This window comes from Vidua chalybeata, chromosome 1 (assembly GCF_026979565.1).
Source record: "Vidua chalybeata isolate OUT-0048 chromosome 1, bVidCha1 merged haplotype, whole genome shotgun sequence".
Classification (NCBI taxonomy): domain Eukaryota; kingdom Metazoa; phylum Chordata; class Aves; order Passeriformes; family Viduidae; genus Vidua; species Vidua chalybeata.
In genome coordinates this window covers 34,975,136-34,997,894 of record NC_071530.1, presented here as the reverse complement: position 1 = coordinate 34,997,894, position 22,759 = coordinate 34,975,136, and the positions used below count along the sequence as shown (strand labels likewise).

At 40.6% G+C, this 22,759-nt stretch overlaps 2 protein-coding genes across 5 annotated transcripts in view; one reads left to right on the top strand and one right to left on the bottom strand.

The window, feature by feature from the left end:
- Positions 1-14,226, top strand: part of SCRN1 (secernin 1) — a 38,533-nt gene extending 24,307 nt beyond the window's left edge. For both annotated transcript variants that reach the window (XM_053949296.1, XM_053949287.1), the window contains exons 4-9: positions 2,738-2,940; positions 5,794-5,988; positions 7,599-7,764; positions 9,596-9,776; positions 11,769-11,928; positions 12,167-14,226. In XM_053949296.1, coding sequence (XP_053805271.1) covers positions 2,738-2,940; positions 5,794-5,988; positions 7,599-7,764; positions 9,596-9,776; positions 11,769-11,927 — 904 coding nt within the window. In that variant the 3' untranslated portion in view covers position 11,928; positions 12,167-14,226. The remainder of the gene's footprint in view (positions 1-2,737; positions 2,941-5,793; positions 5,989-7,598; positions 7,765-9,595; positions 9,777-11,768; positions 11,929-12,166) is intronic.
- A 311-nt stretch (positions 14,227-14,537) lies between these two features.
- Positions 14,538-22,759, bottom strand: part of WIPF3 (WAS/WASL interacting protein family member 3) — a 38,169-nt gene continuing 29,947 nt past the window's right edge. For 2 of the 3 annotated variants that reach the window (XM_053949259.1, XM_053949267.1), the window contains exons 5-8: positions 21,560-22,312; positions 19,817-19,963; positions 18,933-19,034; positions 14,538-18,029 (exon numbers count right to left, since the gene is read on the bottom strand). In XM_053949259.1, the coding sequence (XP_053805234.1) occupies positions 17,989-18,029; positions 18,933-19,034; positions 19,817-19,963; positions 21,560-22,312 (1,043 nt within the window). In that variant the 3' untranslated portion in view covers positions 14,538-17,988. Of the gene's footprint in view, positions 18,246-18,932; positions 19,035-19,816; positions 19,964-21,559; positions 22,313-22,759 lie in introns of all 3 variants that reach the window. The other variant, XM_053949275.1, reaches the window with a different exon arrangement.

Genomic DNA, 22,759 nt, shown 5'->3' with positions numbered 1-22,759 from the left:
AAGGAACCTTTTTTCCCTAGGGATTTATTCAAAAGCTGATTTTTGAAAGCTATACCAGTATTACTGTATTAATTAGCTTATCAGGATTTTCTTCAGGTATTCTTCCTAGATGCCTGCAGTTTTGGTTTTTTTTTTTTTTTTGATGCACAGTTGCAACTATAAAGCACCTCTTCACTTAGGGAAGCATATTCTTCTGAAGAGTTCATGTACTGTTTTGCTGGTAAGTTAGGACAGGACTATCATACAAAAGATAAATATAGAGAAACCTGTAAATTACACCTTTATTTTTGCATTTTTAATTAATTTTAATCCCTATGTGTTTGTATTATTTACTTGTTCTTTTCATCATAGGTGCAATAATTTTTTCAGAGCCACACAGAGATGCCAATCTTGGCAGGGAGTCAAGAATGCTCTTTAAAATGGTATTAATTTGTTTACCAATTTCTTTCCTTAGAGACCTCAAAACTGAATAAAGTAGAATGTCATCAAGTATGTTAGTTAATTTGGAAAGCCTGCATTATGTAACAGATAGGTGAAGTTGAAAAGCTTAAGATAATATTGTTTTGACAATATGACAGCATAGTGGAGGTACTTAGGCAGTGGATTGTACTAAATCACTGCAACTTTATTAATAAGTAATTCAGGCTCTCATCTGGGGTTGAAATTGCTTCTAACTGTTCTTCCAGCTCACTTTGAAGAGTACTCTGAAGTGTGTTAGTGGGAGGGTTATGCTGCAGTTGCCCAGGACATTGATGCTGAGATAATTGACAAGACTTAATTTTGTGGAAATGAGTTGTGTGGTTGTTGTGTAGGATGAGCTTTTTTCCTTTTATTTTATTTTATTTTCCTGTCCCTTGTGACTGACAGGAGCAGCCAAGCAAAAGCAGAGCCTAGACCTTTACTTAATAGAAATAAATGTAACATTGGAGCCATTTATAAAAAAAATATAATACCTAAAGGGTGCCTCTTCAGCCTGTATCCCTGCTGCGGTTTTGACAGCACAAGCTAGACTGTAAGCCTCTCAAATGGAAAATTTCAGGGAGACATTATTAAAGTTTTAGTGGGATGGTATGTCTCTTGGCAGTTTTTGATCGAAGTATAATCTAATGGTTTTATTCATTAACTGGAGAGAGGGGAGAAGATTATCAATGGATCAACTACCAAGGTAGTTTTCACTTACCTGTGGTCTCTGGTATGTGCAAAGACTGGCATAGCTGTATTGGTCTGAAAAAGCAATTGCACCAGTGATGAAAAGAATGAAGGAAAAACATAAATGCAGAGGGACTAAAAATGGAGCCACCAGTACAAAAGAATTTTCAGCTAACAGGAAAAGACGAGAGGGAAAGAACTTATAAATGTAAAGTAAGAAGATGATGGAGGAGGAACTGTCACTTTAAGTTAAGCCTTAAAATTGTAGTTGGCTCTTAGCTCTTCTTTGTCAGTTAGTGATAAATAGATGCTGCTGAGAGAGATGAAAACACTGCTTTCAATAATTTAGCCTAAAACAAGGCTAATAGTAGCCAAGTATTTAACAATGCAGAGCCATTGCAGAGAAGTACTGAGATCAACAAATCTGTATTCAAATTATCAGGACCTGATTTGTCTACTGTGGTTTTTAGGAAAGAAACAGAGTAGTATTTTCTTGTCATGTGATTTCAAGAGAAATGGAAAGAGCTAGCTTAGATAGATACTTATGTCTAAAAAAGTGATTTTCTTGGAACTGTCCATCAGTCAAAATTATTTTGTCCATAGAGCGGTTAGAGAAAGACAAACACAGGAAAATATTAAGGTGACAAAACAACAAAGAGAAATTTTGGACTGATCCAGGTAACTCCCAAAGGATGGATGCATGGATAGGCTGTTGTTTGAAACACTGCATTTCCTCATTACTACTAATTGGATTTTGGAACCAATGAAATCATTTGCAGTTCTGATTTCAACTTCTGGTTACTGCTTTTGTTGTTGATTCAATTAGGGCTGTAAATTATATGAAGGGATTATTTAATGCCACTTACTCAAGGCAGGATGGCTTTGTAAAATTTATTACCACATCTCAGTTTGCTTTTCTGTAAAATACCCTTGCTTTGCTTGAACTTCCTTTTAAAATTCTGCTCTTTCAGACATATGGTTGCTCTTACATCTGACAAAAGCCATATCTGATATTCAAATAGTTTTTTGGGGAAGCCTCTGCAGGAGCTCTGAAGTATGACTGTGCACAAATGCTTGTCTTTACAGCATGTAGTATGCATATAAGGATAACACCTGGTTTCCATGGCCAACCAGAGCATTGGGAAAGAGAGGTTGTAGAGAGGCTGTGATATTGAATACTATGTTTCTTTTTTTAATAGGTAGTAATATTAATTTACAATTTCCCACCCTTGTACAGAAAAGTAACCTTGGTACAGCTGTTACTTAAAAAAAATACTTGTAAATTTTCCTTCAAATATATTCTGCCTGAGGAGATAAATAGAGCATTACATGATTACAGTGCAGCTGAGATCAAAGCCAGCTATGATAGGCTTGAGAGTAAAGAACCAGCATATAAAATCAAGACTAGAAACAAATAATTCTGTATCTCATCATTTAGTAACTAATTAAAGCAAGAACTCTTATATTAGGAATACCAGGCACTTCAATATTTTAAATTCAGATGAGTGCTGGTGTTTAAAAATAATAACTTAAGGAGATCTTACTGTATCATTCCTCTCTGAATCTCTGTTTTCCTCTTTTCTTATAGACTTGGCCTAGAAAGGGGTGCAACAGCTAAAGAAGCATTGGATGTAATAGTTGCTCTATTGGAAGAGCATGGACAAGGTGGAAATTATTATGAAGATGGGAGTACATGCCATACTTTCCAAAGTGCATTTTTGATTGTGGACAGAAATGAAGCCTGGATACTGGAGACTTCTGGAAAGTATTGGGCAGCTGAAAAAATCACAGGTGAGTTTAGAACTCACTGCAAATCCTATTAAAAATAGCTGTAAAGAGTTGTCTTGGAAGAATTGCTCTTAAAGTCAGTGAGTTTAAATAAGTGACTAATGAATGCAAGCGTTTGATTAAATCACCAGTTTTAGTTTTCTATATTTGCACTACTTTGGCTTTTTTTAATGTGTTGATTTGCATTCGCTGATGTGATCTAGCATTTTCTGTGAAGATGGAGATTGTTGCCTTTATGCATAAACTATGTAATAATAATAATTTTTATATTTGATAGATGTATTTTCCCAGATTTATTCTCTGTTTGGAAATGTCAGATGGTTTTTTTGATGGCGTTAATGCCCAAATTATTATTTACAAATCTAAAACATTGTGAGGAAAGGATAAGCATTGATAGTTTTGACGAAAGGGCCTTTTTTCAGATGATAAATTGAGTGGGTTGCTGGTGGTGGTTCTTTTACTGAAATAGATACACTCCCTTCATATCCCCCCTTTTTTTAATGATAGTGCAAAATAATAACTTTCTGCTCTTTAAACTTGTAAATGGTTTCTTTTTCTGTATGTGTGAAGCCAGAGCTGCCAAACTAACTTCTAGAATTCACTGGCTTAGTGGATTAATTTATTTAAAACTTTTCCAGCATATATGGATTGTTCAAGGCCTGTATTTAATTTATTCTCATCTTGATTTTGAAGGGGGTTTTTATTTTCATAAGAGTAGAGCTTTTTAAAATGTACTCGTGTTTGAATGCAGTGAAAATTCAGAGTGTTCAAGAGGACTTTTGTCATCCATGACTTGAGCTATGACAGATCCATTCAATTCTCTCCTCCTTTCCCCCTAATTGAAAGGTAGGAGATAGCAGATATGGGAAGGAGCAAAGAAATATCACCAGGCTGTGCAATGTTGTGTGATGGGTGCTGTCAGTCCCTGCCACCAAACAGGAATCAGTTACCTTCACAGAGGTGGTGTTTTCCCAAGTAAAGCTTGCATTTTAAGGATACCTACAGGTTATCTGGCACAAATAGGTACCAAACATAGAGGAGAGAAGACTGAGAATGCTGTCCTGATGAAATCCCAGTTCCGGCAAGCAGCTGACTCCTGAGGTTCCTGGGATTATGCAGTGACAGCCTGCCTTCTTCTCTTGACCTGCCTGACTGATATTTGAAGGACAGTGGGTTTTATTTAGCAGTTTTAGCTGCATCAGCAATACATAACCTTCATGTCCTTCTTCCCTTCAGATGAAGGCATATAAACTGTTGCCTTCATCTGATGCTTGCAGCTTTTTGAAATTATTCTACTGCTCTGTTCTGGTTTCTACTGGCACACTGCTCTTCAGGAGGTCCCTGTGAGCTGCAGATAAGCAGTTTGCACCTCCTGCAACCCTGCAGGAAAGGCTGCTGGCTGTGTAAGAACTCTATATTTCATACTTTGTTCAGGGGGCTCTTTTTTGCAGCCATACACGTGCCTCTTAAGCTTTCAAATGAATGCTCAAATGGTGTTAAAATGGGAAAAATGTGCCATTCCCCAGTGTGAAGGTATATTTTTTCCTGACTATCCTCAGAGTTCTAATATTACTGCTGCAGGACTGTAAAGCTTATAGTGAGTGTTTATTAAGTAGGTCTCAGACAATAATTTGAGAATTAATATTTCAAAGTCCTTTCTGTTAATGTTCCTAAGTCTCAGTGGAAAATTTTATTTGATTGATAATTCTTTTTTTTAGTGGTGGATCAAACCCATGAAATATTATTTTGCATGAGTTGATAAATGTAATACTTAAAGAACTCCTAAAGACTGGCTTGCCTAGCTGGACACGAATACAAATATCCCCATCACTGAAGAAAATTCCCTGAAAAGTATGCTGTTTGAAAGGGTGAATCAGAATAAGCTGCCAGTGACTCTCATGTAGGTCAGAACTGGATGACAGGGACTTTTTTTGCAGAATGATGCACAGAATTTCCTGAAGTTGTTACTCATTATTTAAATTGCATGCATGAGGTATTACAAAAGCAAGCTCACTTTTTTGGAACGCAGTATTAAAAAATTCCACAACTACTGGTTTTGTTTCTGTCTAAGAAATGATTTGTGCCAAATCCCAGAATCTGTGTTTATTTTAGTTTATAGTTTTACTTTATCAGCTCTTTCTCTGGCTTTCAATATGTTTGCTTTATTCTCTGAGGACTATCTGCAGCAACCACTGCCATGCTGTGGATATAAGCACTGCAGTATTTTTGATAAAAGGAACTTAAAAAAAGTTCAGTATTCTTTGGAGGCTCCTTATACATTCTTTTTACTTCGTGCCATTTTAAAATTTAAGATAAAAGAATTGCAATTTGAACCTATCTTGCAGCCTACAGTGAAACTGTTTCTCAACTGGGAAGCTTAAAGCAATTGTAATGATTTTAAAAACATTTTCCAAATTCTTAATTTTGAAGGGCAAGGAAGGTTCATTAAATGCAGCTCTGCTGAAATATATTTTGAAATCAAGTCAGATCTCAAGCCTTCTTGTGTCTGTGGAATATGCCATTAGAAAAAAGATTAGGCAGGTGCCTTTGGCATTTGGATAATACTTTTGCTGTGTGGTCAGAACGTGTGAGGTGTGGATTGTGAAACTGGCATTCTGTCTAAATCCCACTATTAATCACAGGTGTCAGTGTCTCAGCAGGGCACAGAGGATTGAGCTCTGCAACCTGCAGTGATTGGTAATTCTGTGTATGTGTAATTATATAGTTATGCAGTCATGCCAAATGTACATACTAACCAATGGATTAATTTGTTTCCTAATTGATATGACATTTTGCTTCCAGCTTCTCCCAGGAAAACTATATTAATGCTCTCTTTTAATATGTGGCTATTTCTAGAGGGAGTGAAATGCATTTGCAATCAGCTTTCATTAACTACAAAAATTGATGCTGAGCATCCTGAACTAAGGAATTATGTGAAAAGTCAAGGCTGGTGGAATGGAGACTCAGACTTCAATTTTTCTGAAGTGTTTTCTCTTGCTGATGACCATTTAGCCTGTTATTCTGGCAGGGAGAGCCTAGAAAAGCAAGGTGGTAAGTGTTGAACTATCTTTCTGCGGGCACACTGGGTTTTTTAGTCACTGCTGCCTCCTTTTCAGGCATTCTGTCCAGAACTACATGTGACTGAGAACACCTCTACATGTAAACTGTGTAGGAAGGAAGATCAGAACTAAAGACTGTCCCCAAATTTGCCACAATTTAGGATGAAGCCCTTGATGTCACCCCCAAGGTTTCAAAATGGGATCCTAATTACAAAGTAACTTCCTTCAGTATTCTGATGTGCATGAAGTGCCACTGTATCTGTGCTTTCCTGGAATTTTAGTGGCCCTATCTAACACTAAAATTATAGTATTTAAAAAAAAGAATTGCCTCATATATCAAAGCTTGAGCTCAGTGGAATCTGCATTTTGGGGAAAATGTAGATTTAACCTTTTGGGGAAAGTTTCAAGAGCATAGTTTAAGGAAGAGCAGTTGCAAACTGAAGTCGCTTTTTCTTTGTTGAGCAGAACAAAGCTAATGGGACAGACATGGTGCCTATTCTCTGCCATCAAAAGAGGGATTTATTTCCAGACCCAAATTTATTACTGACTTCAGTTCACTGTAGCTGGCCAAAATACCTCTGAAATGGACAGCCTGCAGCAGTGCATAGCTGACACATATCTTCTCTTTCATGCATGAAAAATAGCACAAATTATAATTTTCTAAAAAGCCCTTTACTACAGATGTGAATTTGCTAGGCTGTTGGCATTTTTACATGTTAGTAAATGTTCTGAAGAGTGTAGAGGTGAGATATTTGTTGCACTGCAGAGTTCCTGCTAAGGCTGTAGAATTGCAGGGAGTGTGGTTAGTGTCTGAGGCAGATACAGTAACTCTGAAGGGCTATAGGTAAAAGATCATAATAAATCTGGATTATAGCACTAAAAATCTTGAGGGCCCCTACAGACAGATGGCTATGGCTGAAAATCTTGCAGGCTGCTGAGTCATTCTGTGTCTCCTGGTGAGTTGAGGCACCTGTGCATGGAGGTTTGAGTCACTGCAGAGCCTGAGAAGGTACAGGGAGGAAGCCTGACCTGCCAAAGGAGCATGTGAGAAAACATGGAGGGGCAATGGAGGGGAAAGCTGGGATGAACACAGACAGAAAACATGGTGAGAACAGAGGATCCTTGTACATAGGGGTTTGGAGAAAAATCTTGGTGCCTAGGTCTGTTGCTGTAACATTCTGTGACTGCAAGATGATGTTTCAAAATTTCAAGTGAGAATGGAAATTGAGAAATGGAAGATCAGGGTGCTCTCATTCTGCCCTGCTTGGCTAGGGGAAAATGGATGTTTTATGTAAGTAGTCTGTTCATAGTGACTGCTAAAGCAGTATTATAGCCTTCTTCCTGAATATGTACCTTTTTAATAGCATTTCTCCCTACCTGGCAATTTCCATGCCTAATTAATGCTTCTGACCATTCTCATTTACTAGCTAGGCACGTTCTTTCTGAATGTTCAGTGCTTAAGTAGAAACTATTAACTGGGATTTGTGACATGCCCATGTCAAGTGTCAGTGGCCATTTTAGGCCAAAGCTTGTTCAAGCTAAATCCTTACCTGGGCTCCAAGCCATTGAACACTCAGGAATTTTTTCTCCCCCTCCATATAGGTGACGTTTCTGCACAAGCTATGATTGATGTCCTGCGTGACAAGGATAGTGGTGTCTGTGTGGACTCTGAATCTTTCCTTACTACAGCTAGCATAGTGTCTGTTCTGCCTCAGGACTCTAGTTTTCCCTGTATTCATTACTTCACTGGCACGCCAGACCCTTCAAGGTAAGCCACAGCACTGGGGTCCCTGGGGTGCAGAGCAGGTGATGGATTGAAAGGTAACAAACAAACCCTGCCACCCAAACTGGAACATACTTCAAGAGCATGTTCTAACCAGAAATGCAGTCAGTGCTCCTTGTTGTGCAATCTGACAGTCCTGTGTTACCAAGCTTCTAGGGAAATGCAGTTTAGGGAGGAGCCAGGAATTCCAGCGTAGTTGCTTTCCAGTTGGAAAGTTGTTGAGATGATGAAGTTGGGGACTTCCCAAGTCACTTCTCTCAAACAGGTAGGTGCAAAACTCCAACAAATGAAGTGTTTTAACTATCAGAGAGAGGTTGTGTACTCTAGGTAGCTCCATATGTCATCAAAATGTTAACACAGCAAAACATCTGCAAGTTGCTGGGATCCCAAGCATGTTTTTTATTCGAGGGACAATTTCCAGTTGGTTTACATGGTGTCCTATCTAGCTGAAAGTAGCTGAGGAGATTAGGGAACTCATGTGCCAGATCATCAAAGAACTAATGAATTAACATGTTTTAAACAGAATCCACCTGGGATTCACAGAAATTAAGCTAAACCACTTGCAGTTTTTCAGGAGATCTGCCACTTGCATTGAGATAAAGAGGTTATGGGGAGAAAAAAAATGGTGCCCTTGATTGTCATTCCTGTCAGAGGGCTGGTAGTAATCATTAGGTTTTACTGAGGGCTGCAGAAGTCATCCATGCCAAAGGGACTTTCCACCCACCTTGCATTATGCAACTCAGACTGTCATGGTTAAGTGTCAATTTTAAACTTGCTCACCCAAACTTTTCTTTGACTCGATGCAAGTCCTTTGCAATAAAAAGGAGCAAGGCTTCAAGTTATTTTTTGGGATTTCTGTCCTTTTGAAGGTCAAAAACCTGGGTTAAAAGCCTTGTTTAGAGACCTTTCTTGCTTTTTTTGACACTGTAATGCATTAAGAAAGAATTATTTTAAATGCAGCTAGTGAGTCACGTAAATTCTTAGTCAGCAAGGCTTTGTGACAGTGATGGAAAGGGTTGCAGCACTGATCCTGCTGACTGTACACAGGCAGTGGTTATTAATTGTGTGTTGCAGAAGTCTTCACTTTTGGCAGGTTCTTCACTGCAGAATGCGGGGTGGTTTGTTGTTCTGTATCTAAAGAGAAGGAAGGCAATTGTTCCATGCACTTGCCAAAACCTACTTTCAGCTTCTCAGGAATGAAGATTCTGTATTGATGCGGCTTTTTTATATTTGTCTCTTTTAGGAGTTTAGACCCAAATTCAGTGTTAAAATAATTTGAGAAATGTCACAATATTGGTAGCCATGTCTTCCCCCACCTCTTGAAGTAGAATTCTAAAGTGCTGCTGTTTATATGCAAAATCCTCTGATGTTGAGCAAGATATGTAATCTTCCCTGCTCCATGCAAGTGTTTTTTTTTCTGATTTTAATAAAATTTAAATCTGGAAGGAGGAGGAGAGATGCCAGTGGGAACAGAGGAGAAAAACTGAATGTTGAGATTTGTTACAAAAAAATTGGAGGAGAAAATCTTTTAAAGAAATTCTTTTAAAGAAATGGCAGAACTGGCATGATGACACCAGAGAATCTTATAGGTAAAAGGGTAATAAGTTTTTGCAATAATTGCCAAACCCAGTTCTTTTAAAGCACACAGATTTGTTTTGCTTGACCAGTACCATGTCTCTAACTTTACCCATGCCTAGTGTAGATGAATTACCTATGCTGCTCTGTATGTGTTGTTTTAAAATAGCCTGGTGAACATTTCAATAACATACATGAGATCTCTCTTATTACTGCAAGCACTAATTCTCATTTCTTTCAGGTCCATATTTAAACCCTTTATTTTTGTTGATGATGTAAAATTAGTACCAAAAGTGCAGTCTCCTTCTTTTGGCAATGATGATCCTGCTAAAAAGATACCTCGATTCCAGGAGAAACCAGATCGTAGGCATGAATTGTACAAGGCACATGAATGGGCCCGATCTCTCCTGGAGAACGATCAGGTAAGAGCTATGGGACCTAGAATTAAAGAACTGAAGTCAATGTAGATTGCCAACTCCATAACTTAGTTCACAGTCACTCACTGAAAAACATTCTCTGAATATTCTTAGAATCCTTGAGAGTTTAGCTTGAATAACGAAGCCCTCTGAAGGGCAAACTATTCTGCATAATTTTTGTTATCCTGAGAGTATTACTCTGTTCCTTTACTTTTACAAAATGAAAAGTCAAACTGTTAAGCTGATTATCTTGTTCAATCCCCACTCTGCATATAGTCTTTTTAGTGATTAGAACACTGGATGCTAGTGCAACATGGTATCAGAATTATGTGTTAGGATGAGGACAGGAGTGTTGTAATTTAAATCATATGCTGGATTTAAGAACTACATAGTTTGGAAAGGTATTTTTCTTTAAGGAATAATTTGCACGTGACAGTTTGGCAAGTCTTGCATTTTGCAATTCAATGCATTTCTATTAATCTTTAATTGAAAATGCCACGTGAGAAGAAAGGACACTTTGCAGGACCATGCAGTACATACCTGAGGGCTGAAAACCTTCCATGGTAAAAACTTAGTGTTGAAGATCTCTTAGGCAAATAATTTTGGAGTAAGTATAGTCAGGAAGGAGATTATTCTGTATAGCTTTTCCAAATGGTTGAGATAAAACTTTTGGTTTTATCATTGGGCAGGTACTTCAATAACTTCTCAACATTTGCAATTACAACTACAGCAGTAAACTGCATAAGTGGTTTTAAGGAAGTGAAACAGATGGAAAGATCACCAAGGCACACCTGTCAGGCTTTTATGGGTATTCAGGCAATTTGTGGAAGACCCTCACATAGTTGTATTGAACGCCCACAGAGGACTTGCTTTTCTACAATTTTCTTCTGTGTGTATTTGCATGGGTCAGAGTCTTGCTACGATCATAACAACATTCAGACCTACCCACTATTGATTAAGGAAGCTATGACAACCTTTGCTAGTACAAACATTATTTAAATGCAGCTGGGGCTAGATTTTTAAGGTGTAATTTAAAATTTTTGGCCCCTGGTAACATTGTTTTAATGTGCAGCTGGCTTTCATATCATTTTGCAAGATGTTGATTTAGGGAAGACCTGGAAGAGGCATCTTAGCATCTTGTGGACTCTTGCCTGTTAAAGTCCCACAATGTGACACCAATAGTTGTGGTGGAAAAGACAGTTTCTACTCAGGTTTCATGCTATAGATGCTGCCAATCTGAGAGCCTAAACCTTAGATGAGATGCTCTGCTCTTCCTGGACAATATGCTGAGAAAAATCCTGAAAAACTCAGAACCACCACTCATTCTAAAAGACTTTGTTTTCCCCTGAAACTCAGTTTCGAAAGCTGCAAGCAAAACAAGCAGCAGGTCTCCATTAAAAAAAAAAAAAAAAAAAAAAAAAGGTAGAGTTTAAATAGCATTTGGATAAAATGAAATTACACCTTTTCCAGGAGTAAATTTTCTAGAAATACAAAGAGCGGTAAGTTGTAATGGCACACAAAACCTCCCTGGGATCTGGAGTCTAAATACTGTTACATGACACATCATTTTAGATCTATCATCATCTTGCAGGTGTTGATTTGAGGGATGCACATGCAAATAACACAATCTGTACAATTCTTAGGCTTCCAGTCTTCTCACATAGTTCTGTTAGTGGGATTACAATCTTAAGAAACTGCTTTACCTCTATTATATGTACAAGCCTTATATAATTTTCCTCTATTAATCTTTCAGTCTCTTCCTTTGCTTTAAACTTAGCAACTCCTGTTTGGTTATTTTTCTTAATGCACAAAATGTCCAGGACTGTGCCTTTTAGCCTTTGGCCATCCAAAAAACTAATACCAGAAATAGTTTGTACTTAAAAAATCTTTTTCATTTTTAAAAATATTTGAAAATATCTCTGTAACAAAGAGGAACAGTAAAATGCTTTAATGAGCCTGTTTGCTGGTTAACTGAGTTTGGTTATTTCATGCATTTAGGATAAAGGCCAGAAACTGATGAGGATTATGTTAGACCTTGAAAAACAAGGTTTAGAAGCAATGGAAGATATCCTTTCTCGTACAGAGATTCTGGATCCAGCTGAAGTAGTGGATCTTTTCTATGACTGTGTTGACACAGAACTAAAGTTCTTCAAATAAAGTAAGCAAACAATTCTTTAGGTACAACTCTACCAGTGAATGTGAAATGTTGGCTCCGATTCTGAACCTCCTCCTCTTTTACACTAAGCTGAGGATGTTAAGAATTGGGTTCAAACCCATCTTTCTACCTGCTCAGCTTGTCTCCAAAGTCCCTTTTCCCTATGCTGCATTGCAGGCAATTTTTTTTCAATTTCACTCTTGCTTGGAATGGATTTTCAACAAATTTTATCTCATTTCAGCTACAGTGGCTATTGTTAGCCATTTCACTGGAAGACTGCAATGTTCTTCAAGCCTTGAATGAAAGTTCTTCACACTTGTGATTTTGCAGGAAAAAAACATTTCTAGAGGAAAAAATGTTACTTGCTAGCTGTATCCGGTTAACAAATTGCTTTCCTTTGTCCAATCTTGTGGTGTTACTGTTTGTCTATGTATATAGTGAAAGGAGAAAGTCACTGACTGGTCCAATTACTGTGTGCATGCTGGCTAATTTAGTACAGAATGTTAAAACATGTATGTTGGGCAACCAATTAAAGTAAAGATTTAACTTCATCAGGCTAATTGCCATATTGTCATTGAAAGCAATCTGGTTTCCCCTCTGTTGCTCAGGACCAGGCTTGCAGCAAAGCTGACTTGCATTTTTCTCTTCTTGCTAATTCATGCAGAGTTGAAATGGTAGAGTTGAAATCACAGTTTGAGATGGGTAGGAAGGTAAGTCCTGGCTATTGAACTTGTTGTGCTGGCCTCATAAGGCTGTGTCTGGTTGCAGTAACTCAGCACCTGACATTATGCCTGTACAAATTATCAGAATTTAGTCCCCAGGTTAAGTTCTGCCTTTGCCCTCAGCCAGCTTGTGTTTGTAGTGCACCTGGCTGCTGCTCCAGAACTGAGTACTGAAGTGCAGAGCCAGCCTGGATGCCGTAGAGATCTACACATATTGCCTCTTAAGATGCAATTATTAAGGTGTCAGATTTATATACAAGCTACAGATTTGGAATTTTTTAAAGGAATAGATGCTGGACATTGAGAAATACCTGGCTATTCTCCATCTTTCTGCCTTTGTACTGCTGAACAGTTCCTAGTAATCTCTGTCGTGAGATACATGGCTGATGAATCCATTAAGTGCCAGTGAGTTGCTGGTGGCAATCCAACTGGTTAGTCTTAGAAATGGCTGTTCTATGCTTCCTTACATTAGGTGCAGTGCCGCAGCATGCTCCCCTTCCTCCACAGTCCTACAGGCAGACCTGCTTTTCATTGTATATTCTTCTTGTGGAAGTGAGATAGAGCAAACACTGAGAATTAAACCAGTAAACACTGTGTCCAGTGAAGATGGTTGGTGGGGTTTTTTCCTACAGGAAGTTGAAAGAGGATGTCCATATCTTTAGTAAGTGGAAGTTAACATATGGAGTTAAAATCCTTCACTGTTTGAGAAAGTGGATGGTGAAGAACCACAGGCTTCTGTATTGAGGAAGTAAAAGCTCCTTAGAAAGCAGAAACACCTCAAATTGAAACTGTAAGAGTTGTGCATCAGGGAAATAGTCATTGCCATATTGGCACACTGCATTCTCAGGATTTTTTAAATGAAATTGTTCCGTTCAGACTCATTATTACTTTGGTATTGCCTTATATGACAAATGGCGATTGGACAAGAAAACATGGGGCCTTTCTACTTACAGAAAACAAGGAAGAATATATTTTCTCTTACAGCCTACCTAATATCTCCCATTCACAATAAAATCCTCCCATGCTGTCTATCACAGGAACAACTCCTGTGTCTAAGTATTTTAAAGTGTAGACAACAGGAGAAGGAAATATTCAAGTAGACCCTGAAATTCAGCTGCTCTGTATGGTAAACAGAGGAGGGGCTGACTGCAAGAAGCACACTTGATTTCAGAGAATGTTGTAGAGGATGAAGCCCACTGAAAGAGAAGTGTGCTTTTTCCAGCTGCCCATAACTGAAGTAAATGGATTTCCCATGAAATCACATCTCCTGATAGGAGAGTAGCTGGGTATTTCTGCACAACCAGGGAATAGGAATAAAATGATTGCTCCGGCAAGAGGACAAAAATTAGGATATTCCACTTCTCACAGCTATTTTGCATGACTTGGATTTCTAATCTTTGAGAGTTGGAAGAGAGGCAGGATGAAAGAAGTGAGTGTTCCTGTTAAAAACGTCATATATCTTATTTGCCTGTTTCTTAAGAAAGATGAAAGCAACACTTGCAATTATCTCATGGGCATTTATGTCCTTATTTGGAACTGCTATTATGACAGAATGAATAAATTGTTTTGAGCACAGTGATCCAGGCAGTAATTTTCTAATAGTATGTTGATTTTGCTTCAGTTGTATAGTGCATTTAAAAACCAAAACCAGCTGTGGTACAGCAACATGGTTGGGTGCAGTCAGTAGAAACCAGAGCAACTGCATGGTATTAATATTTGTAGTAATCTTCAACAGAGGTGTGTCTCAGTGGAAGTACACTGTGGGACTTATGGGATCAGCTGCCTCAGGGTCACAGCCAGTGTGGTCCTCTGTATCTCCAGATGCTTCAATGGATCTTTAATGACAAATATATGGAAACATTTCAGAAATGCTAGCAAATAGGCACAGGATTTCTCATTTCATCCCTGGAAGATGTTGTTTATTTCTAAAGTACCCAAACCATAATAAAAAATGGAGTAAAATTTTCTTCTCCTTGATATATCTGCTGGCAGGTAGTCTAGAATTAGTTTTAAAATCCTTAGGAAGGTACTTACTACGGAGCAGTACACAAATTTCAGAATAAATGAGAGCCAACAATATGCCACTTTTAATTGTACTATAACAAAATAGTTTTTAAAACAGTATTCAACTTTTCCAGTTGTTTGAGAAGCAATGTAGATGTAGACCCCTGCTTGTTACTACATTCATGCATATTTATCAAGTAACTACAGTAAATGACACTATTGGTCAAAGCATCACCACTTTTTTTTTTCCTTTTCACATGATGTACAGCAAGTTATCATAATAGGCTAGAAAAAGACTAATGTTGCTTTCTTGGAGTCCTGTGGGTGAAGAGCTTCTTACTCCTACACCATCTCAAACCATGAATGTGCATGTGTGTGGGAATAGTTACAGCCTAACTGAGCTGCTGTAACAACAAACAGAAAACCAGGGATGTAAAGATACAGTAACCTGTCTTTTCAAAAAAGTTTTGTTCGAAGGCAACACCATGGGGAGAGATCATCAGTGATCTAAAACATTATCACACCTCTAACTGAAGGGAATTGATGGCAGTTATATAAATTAATGCCATAACTGTAATAGCCTGGCTGTGAGCACCAGAGTCACCCTGGCAACAGCAGTGTTCTTTTTCAGGCTGGTGACCCATGGAAACATTTATATTGGAAAACAACTCTTGAGATCATCTAATCCAACTGTTAACCCAGCACTGCCATGTCCACCATTAAACCATGTCCCTATGATGCCTTGTGAAGGCTGACCTAGAACAGAGACTAGACGGAGTTAAAGAATAAAGCAGGTATTATTAGAAGGCCTCAATGGGTACACCTTGGGCAGTACAAGAGCCCAGCCAGGGCTACACCCAAGATGAACCCAAAATGGTCACAAAATGGACGACCAGTCATGAGATCTCTCACTTTTATAAGTTCTGGTCCATTAGCATATTGGAGTTAATTATCCAATTATAGCTTTAGATTATGAAGTCCCATCCTTCTTGATTTTCTCTCTTCATTCCACCATTGTTTACATTCTTGGGTCTGAAATTTGGATCATTTGTCCTTGGTCCCCAGGACCAAGGGTCCTTTGTCTACCTACTCTATAATGAGAGCTTACTATCCCCTAGTATGAAGCTCAGAAGTACACACTAAAAAAGTACAGAATCTGAAAAATGTAAAAGCTAAAACCTGAGGGATCACCTGAGTGCTGTATCTACAAGTCTTTTAAATACCTGTAGGTATTAAATGGTGACTTCACCACTTCCCTGAGGAGCCTGTTCCAATGCCTGACCACCTTTTTGGTGAAGATGTTTTTCCTAATATCAAATCTAAACCTCCCCTGGCACATCTTGAGGGCATTTCTTCTTGTCCGGTGCCTTGTTACTTGAGAGAAGTGACTGACCCCCACACTGGTACAGTATCCTTTTGGGTTACAGAGAGCAATAAGGTCTCCTCTGAACCTCCTCAAGCCAGGATGTTGTTGGCCTTCTTGACCACCTGAGCACACACTGGCCCCTGTTCAGCATGTTTAGCCACTGACAGCCACCACACCCAGGTCCTTTAGTGTCAGGCAGATTTCCAGCCACTCTGCCCCCAGCGGTGCCTTGGGTTGTTGTAACCCAGGTCTAAGAACCCAGAAAAGTAGTAAAAAGATGAATCAAAGGGTGCTTGGGATTGAAAGGGATGGTCATCTGATCCAACACCCTTGGCCAAGCAGGGTCACCTAGTGCCAGTTGCTGAGGTCAAAGTCCAGATCCTTTGAGCATCTTTAAGGAGTGAGATTCTACAAGGTCTGCGGGCAACCTGTTCCAAGGCTCAGTCACCTACACAGTCAAAAAGTGTTTCCTGATGTTCTGATAGCTCTTCTTGTGTTGCAGTTGCCCATTTCCTCTGGTTCTGTCACTGGGCATCATTGAAAAGAGTCTGGCTCCATTTTTATGTCCTCCCTTCAAATATACATTGGAAAGATCCGCTCTGAGCCTTCTCTTTTCTAGGCTGATCAGTCTCAGCTCTCTCAGCCTTTCTTCATAGGAGAGATGCTCCAGCCCCTTCATTACTTTTATGGCCTTTTGTAGGACTCTCTTCAGCATGGCCACGTCTTCTTTGCACTGGGGAGCCCAGAATTTGGACACAGCACATGTGGCCACACACCAGGTGTGGCCTCACTAGTGCTGAGCAGAGTGGAAGATCATTTCCCTGACACCTCCCTGGTACCTCTCCTCACAATGCACAAGAATAAGGGTAATAAATGCCAGAAATAGACATCTTAGGACCAGATCTAAACATCTGTGATCCAAAGACCTTACCCAAGGTCTGAATATTAAAAGCAGTAGTTCAAGTCTTGTCTGCTGATAGGTTGTTACTTTTCCCAACCAACTCTATTTGAGACAATAACCACTTTGGGGGCTGAGTGTTCCATGTGGTGTGTTTTGGACAATGAACCTTCACTGCTAGCGAATAGTAGTAGCTCTAAAATGTAGGTTTTGGACCCCTCATCCAAAGGCTTTGTAATTGCTCAGTAAAGGCAATCTATGGCAGAAATGGTAAATAGCCACTGTGCCAGCAGGAAAAGACAGGACACGTGTCCTTACATACACTCATCACACCATGTGTATTCACACACACCATTTCTTTTTCTTGCTTACAACAGAGAACTTCCTTTTCCTCTGCTTTGGAAAGGTTCTGTCATCTTTGTCAAGTCCATAACCATCCCACCCAGCTGGGCTTCTTCAGACACTATCCTATAAGGATATGTAATCATTAGGAGGTATGCTCATTAGCAGCCACAGCTCCTTGGCATCTCCTCTTCATGCTTCATAAGAAAAGGATTGTGGGCCCATCTCTTCATGAAAGTGACATCCTGCTGCAATCTGAGGCCAGGCAGAATGGAAGAAGTGAGGAAACATAAAAACAGACTAAAGATAGCATATTAGTTTGACAGTTCATTGAAAAAATATCTAAATAAGAACTGGAGAATTTCCAGAAATTATGATGGAAGGGGAAAAAAGAACTACAGGCACGTAGCACAAAACATTCTGAGGTAACATTGTCAGCACAATAAGAATGAAAATTGTTTCAACACTACAAAGAATTTAAATTTTATGCTGCTTTGCTTAAAAAATATTCACCTATATACAGTAATTAAAAGCCTGTCCTAACGTTCCTGTAGTATGTAGGCCAGTTCAAAAGGTATAATTTATATTGATTTACAGTTTATAGAAATGTTAATATTGCAGTACTTGTGACTCAAGTACAATCTATCACGGCAACAGGGACCCCTTCTGTCTTATATATTATCCTGATCTTCTTTTTTAACACTAGTCCAGAGATCATCAGAAGACTCTTCTCATCTCACGTGTGTTCTTAATGGAGGATTTTTAGAGGGATCTGTAAATAGATAGAACAGATTTTAAATAGGTATTTTGGATGCACTTATATGGCAGGGACACTGCATTTATCTGCTACCCCTGATATATACATACATATGTTTACATACATACACACACATATTGCTTGTGCTCTGCAGCCCTTCAGTAAAAAGTCAGAATATACAGCAGACAATTTAGCCTGAAGGAGACTGCTATGAAAATTCATGTGAAGTACCTTAGCATGGAAACAAAACAAAAGGTTAATTAAAAGTTGGAGACCTAATAATACAGAAAACTAAGTTTTATAAAAAAGCAGAATATGGGCATGAGATCTTTTGGTACTTTCAACTACCCATTTTCAAAATTGGATAGGTGAACTGCTTTTACATCAGTGACCTGATTGTAAAGTTACTAAGTTAAGAAAGGAGGAAAAAAAAAAAAAATAAAGCAAGGTTCAGCCATTTATCACTTCCTGACAAAGTTCAGGTACTAAATCTCTTTGTTACTCAGGTGTGTAAAACACCATGAATAGGATTTAAATCAAAATACCTAACAGAAGACATGGATCAAGTCATCTTTCTCTGTGATTTCACATGTTAGTAAACAAAAAAATCAAACTCAGGAGCTGCCCAAATCTGTTTTTACAATATGACTGTTTTTAACATCACAGGCGTTGCAAATTTAGCAATCTGAAAACACAGGCAGCATGTCCAGCCACATAATTTGTTTTAGCTAAGACTCTATAGTAACTAAGTGCTTTTCATTATATCTTTGGTCCCTGTTGCCACTGTGACAAACCCCATTCCTCTCTGTGTCAATGCTAGCAGTCCAGTTATGCTAATGATGGTTCAGTTCTTTATTTTGCATCCCCATTTTTAAACCTCTTGATAATGATCAGATCTTTCCATGTTTACACACTTACCTCTGGGTATCTTGCTGGGATACGTTTTCTGAAATGGTTTGAATTCATCAGGTGGAGGGAAATCTTCCACAGAATGGAAAGTAAATTTTGATTCAAAGTCATCTGGGAAGTTTCAGGGAAATAAACATTAGCTGCTGCTAGAGAAAAACTTAAAACAACAACAACAAAAACCAACCAACCAACCAACCAACCAACCAACCAACCAAAAACCCCCAAAACCCAATCAAACAAACAAACAAAACTCCAAAAAACCAAAACCCAACAATGTTGCCACAAGTAATTTCAATTAAAAATGCTGGCTTATTTTCTCCTGGTAGTGGCTCATTCAGTATAAACCACTCTGTAAAAAACATATATAAACTTCTGTGAGCCACCCAAGCTTTTTGCCTTAATTGCAGACACTGCCTGCTATTAAAACTGAAGTTAAGCTTCTGGCTGCTGTTCCAGTTTTCTGCATTGATGGTTTTGCGGTAATAGATGTATTCATTGGTAGTTTTCAAGACGTGTAGCTATGAGCAAGAATGAATGGCCAATTCATCAGACCACAAAAGTAATTCTTAGTGGTCTTTGCCCTATAGGAGTGAAACCTCTAAATGTCCATGTCTGGTTTGAAGAATGGTAATATAAGCACACTATGGAAACTCTTCATATTTTTAAGTAACTTTGGAGGTAGTGTGTGCTTTTCTACTGACTGAATTCAAATCCTTTTTGAAAAAGCCTTAATTTGTATAAATTTGTATAAGGTTGTACAAAAATGTTTCTATTATACTACCCAGTTATTGCTAGGACAAAGTCTTGAGTGAGTTTTTGAGGTCTGAGACACACATAGGCTTTTGTACTAAAATTATTAACTAAGGGCAAGAGATTTAATTTAATGATATTACCAATGATGTGCATATTTCCATTTTTAAGTGGCGTGTAGGGGTCATGAGCTGTAGCCCAGGCTGAGACTCCAGATTTGCTTGTAAGTTCAGTTGTTGGGGATCTTGCAGGTGGCTGTGGAGGTGTGACCAGCTTCCCAGCACCGGTTCCTTTAAAAAAAACCCAGGAGACAAGCATATGAACATCATCATGACTTAAACCAACAGCAAACTACAAAAAAGTGGAGGGGGTGTAGAAAGAATGCAGTATTTGATGCAAACATACCCATAGCTGTTGCTTGCCAAGCCTGACCACAGATTTGTAGCATTGAGTATTGAATTGAGTCACTACTGGAATTGGCTGGGGCTTTCCATTTCCAGTTCTAAGGAAAGTGTGACATTCTGAAATGTGGTTTTGTCCCAGTCTGGAAGGGAAGATTATCCTTCCACTTTCACAAGAACAAGCAAAGGAAATCAACAAAACAACCACACTAGGTGGTATGCCTAAAAGAATATTTCCTGACACTTTGTCAGCTATGTAATGGAATTACCATTAGTCTTGTGCATTTCACTGAGGAGTTGCAAGGGCCATCAAAGTTTACATCTGGAAGACCTACCACAGGAGTTGTGTGAGGGGGAGGGAGCCCAAGGCCTCCAAGTTAGCAGCCTCTCAAAACTCCTTACCCTCCTACATAACAAGGGACAGGCAGGTAATTTTATGGAAAACATACAAATTGAACTACCATGAGAAATGGGCATCTCGACATAGTAACAGTTCATCAGAGAGTTCTGAGCAGGATTAATCACCACCACAAGGCACCTGATCTGCTGTACTTACACAGCCTTTCCCCTGGCTCTCAAAGTAATCTTTCTCCTGACATGTGGCTGCTAAAATACAGGGTACAGAACATTTTCAGATGTTCCCTGTTAAGTAGCTGTCTCCATTTCTCAAACCCACACAAATCTAGGTTCATCTTTTTTATTATTTTCATTACATTAGAGGAGTCTAACAAAATTTCCTTCTATCATCTACTCAAGGAAATACTGGATAACACCCCACTTCCCAATTAGTTGGAGAAACCTTTGGCCCAACCACCTTGATCACAGGAGGCACTGGCTGCTCCCCTTTGTTGAACAGCAGAGGGCTGCAGCCAGATTTGCTTTTGCTCACCTATGGCTGGTAGCTACCCCATCTCTGTTTCATTATGTTCTCTAGCGTTTCCCAGCTGTTGCCAATATTGCTCCTGCATGGGCACAGCTGTAGAGGGGTGTCCTAGGCAGGCTGGCACATGAGCAGCTGCTGACCTGGCAGACACCGTGGTGTGCAGTCTGCTCCCCGACCTGAGCCTGTCAGGTACCACCCATTGCACTGCTGGAGACACACCAATGCCAACACAAAAGCAAGAGGCAGTCCAGTGGTCCTAAGACTTTGTCTCCACTGATCAGCATGTTGCTTCCAAGAGTGGCAGCTTAAACAATAAGGCATGTGTGCCCAGTGCTAAGAATTTCCTGGCATCTCAAAAAGCCGGATGTTTTGAGAGTTCATCACGAGCCGTGCAACCCATGGGTATTCATCCCATGTGTGCTCCTCACCCCTGCCCCTCCGTGCTCTCCAGCCACCAGTGCAATAGAATGGTTTGGGTTGGAAGGCGGCCTTGAAGAACTAAGTCATCTTCAAGGTCCTGTTCCAACCCAAATCATTCTGTGATTTTCCCCGCTAGCCGAAGGGAGGGAAAAACCTCCTTCTTTTGGAGGTGCCTCTCTCACCTGCGCCTCGGCCTGGTCTCTTCTTCCTGGTCTCCACCACGGCTGCGGGCTGAGGGGGGCCGGGGGTGGGCGGCAGCGGCAGCGACTGGATGTTGCTTGGCTTATGGACCTGTGACAGCAAGTGGGGAGACTTGGGGGGCAGCGGAGGGGGCACGTCGGCACCGCTGAAGGCCGGGGAGGGGGGAAAGGAGAGCCGGTTCGGGGGCGGGGGTTGGGCGTGTGGCGGCGGAGGAGGCGGGGGCGGTGGCGGGGGCAGGGGACAGTCCCTTCCTTCGGCCGGAGCGGCGGCGGCCGCAGAGGCCTCGGCGGCCCTGCCCGGCAGCCCGCAGGGGGGCACGGGGGGCAGCGGGGGAGGAGGCGGAGGAGGGGGCGGCGGGGGCGGGTGCGAAGCGCCTGCTTGAGGCTTGCTGGGTTTGTCAGCCTGAGGGGGAGGGAGCGGGGCCGGGGCAGCAGCGCCGGGGGTCACCGTCTTGGCAGCGCGATCGGCCGGAGGGGGCACAGGGGGAGGAGGAGGGAAGGTGAGGGAAGGCTTGCTGGAAGCGGGAGGCGGTGGAGGGGGGGCGGGCAGGCTGAGCCGCCCGGGGCCCGCTCCTGCTGCTGCTCGGGAGGTGCCGGGAATCTCCGGTGGGATAGCTGCTCTTGGACCCTCGGCCGGGGGCGAGGGGGTGCTGTTCGCCTTGGCAGCGCCGCTGCTCGGCGGTGCGGAGGGTCTGGGGGATGGTGCTCGGCCTCCAGATAGCTGCCCAGGCCTCCCTGTTGGAAACCAGATACCACATGTTACACACTGGGATTGCGATCCCACTCCTCAGACCGAACAGCGATAAAGGCAAGCTCTTCATCTTCCCCTCCCTAGTTGACCCGGAGGGATCAAACTCATTCACCCCGGTTGCCCACTCTGTAATGGGGCTTAGGAGGTGATGCATTCCAGTGGGCACCAGTGATTCTGCTTTGTTATATGACGACCTGCTGGGAGACACTGCTCCCCTCCCTGCTCCTCAGCTTCTGCAGAATGAAACCGTTTAAGGAGAAGGAGCTTTTCTGCAGTTTGGGGCCCTTCATGCCAGCCTCATTTTGCCTGGTACAGCCTGCTGGGCATCGAGAGTCCTGGTGAAAAGTACACAAGCAGTTTGGCACACATCAACTGGCATCCTTCAAGTTAAATACTTGCTTAGGATCAAAAAATTCACACTAATGTTACAG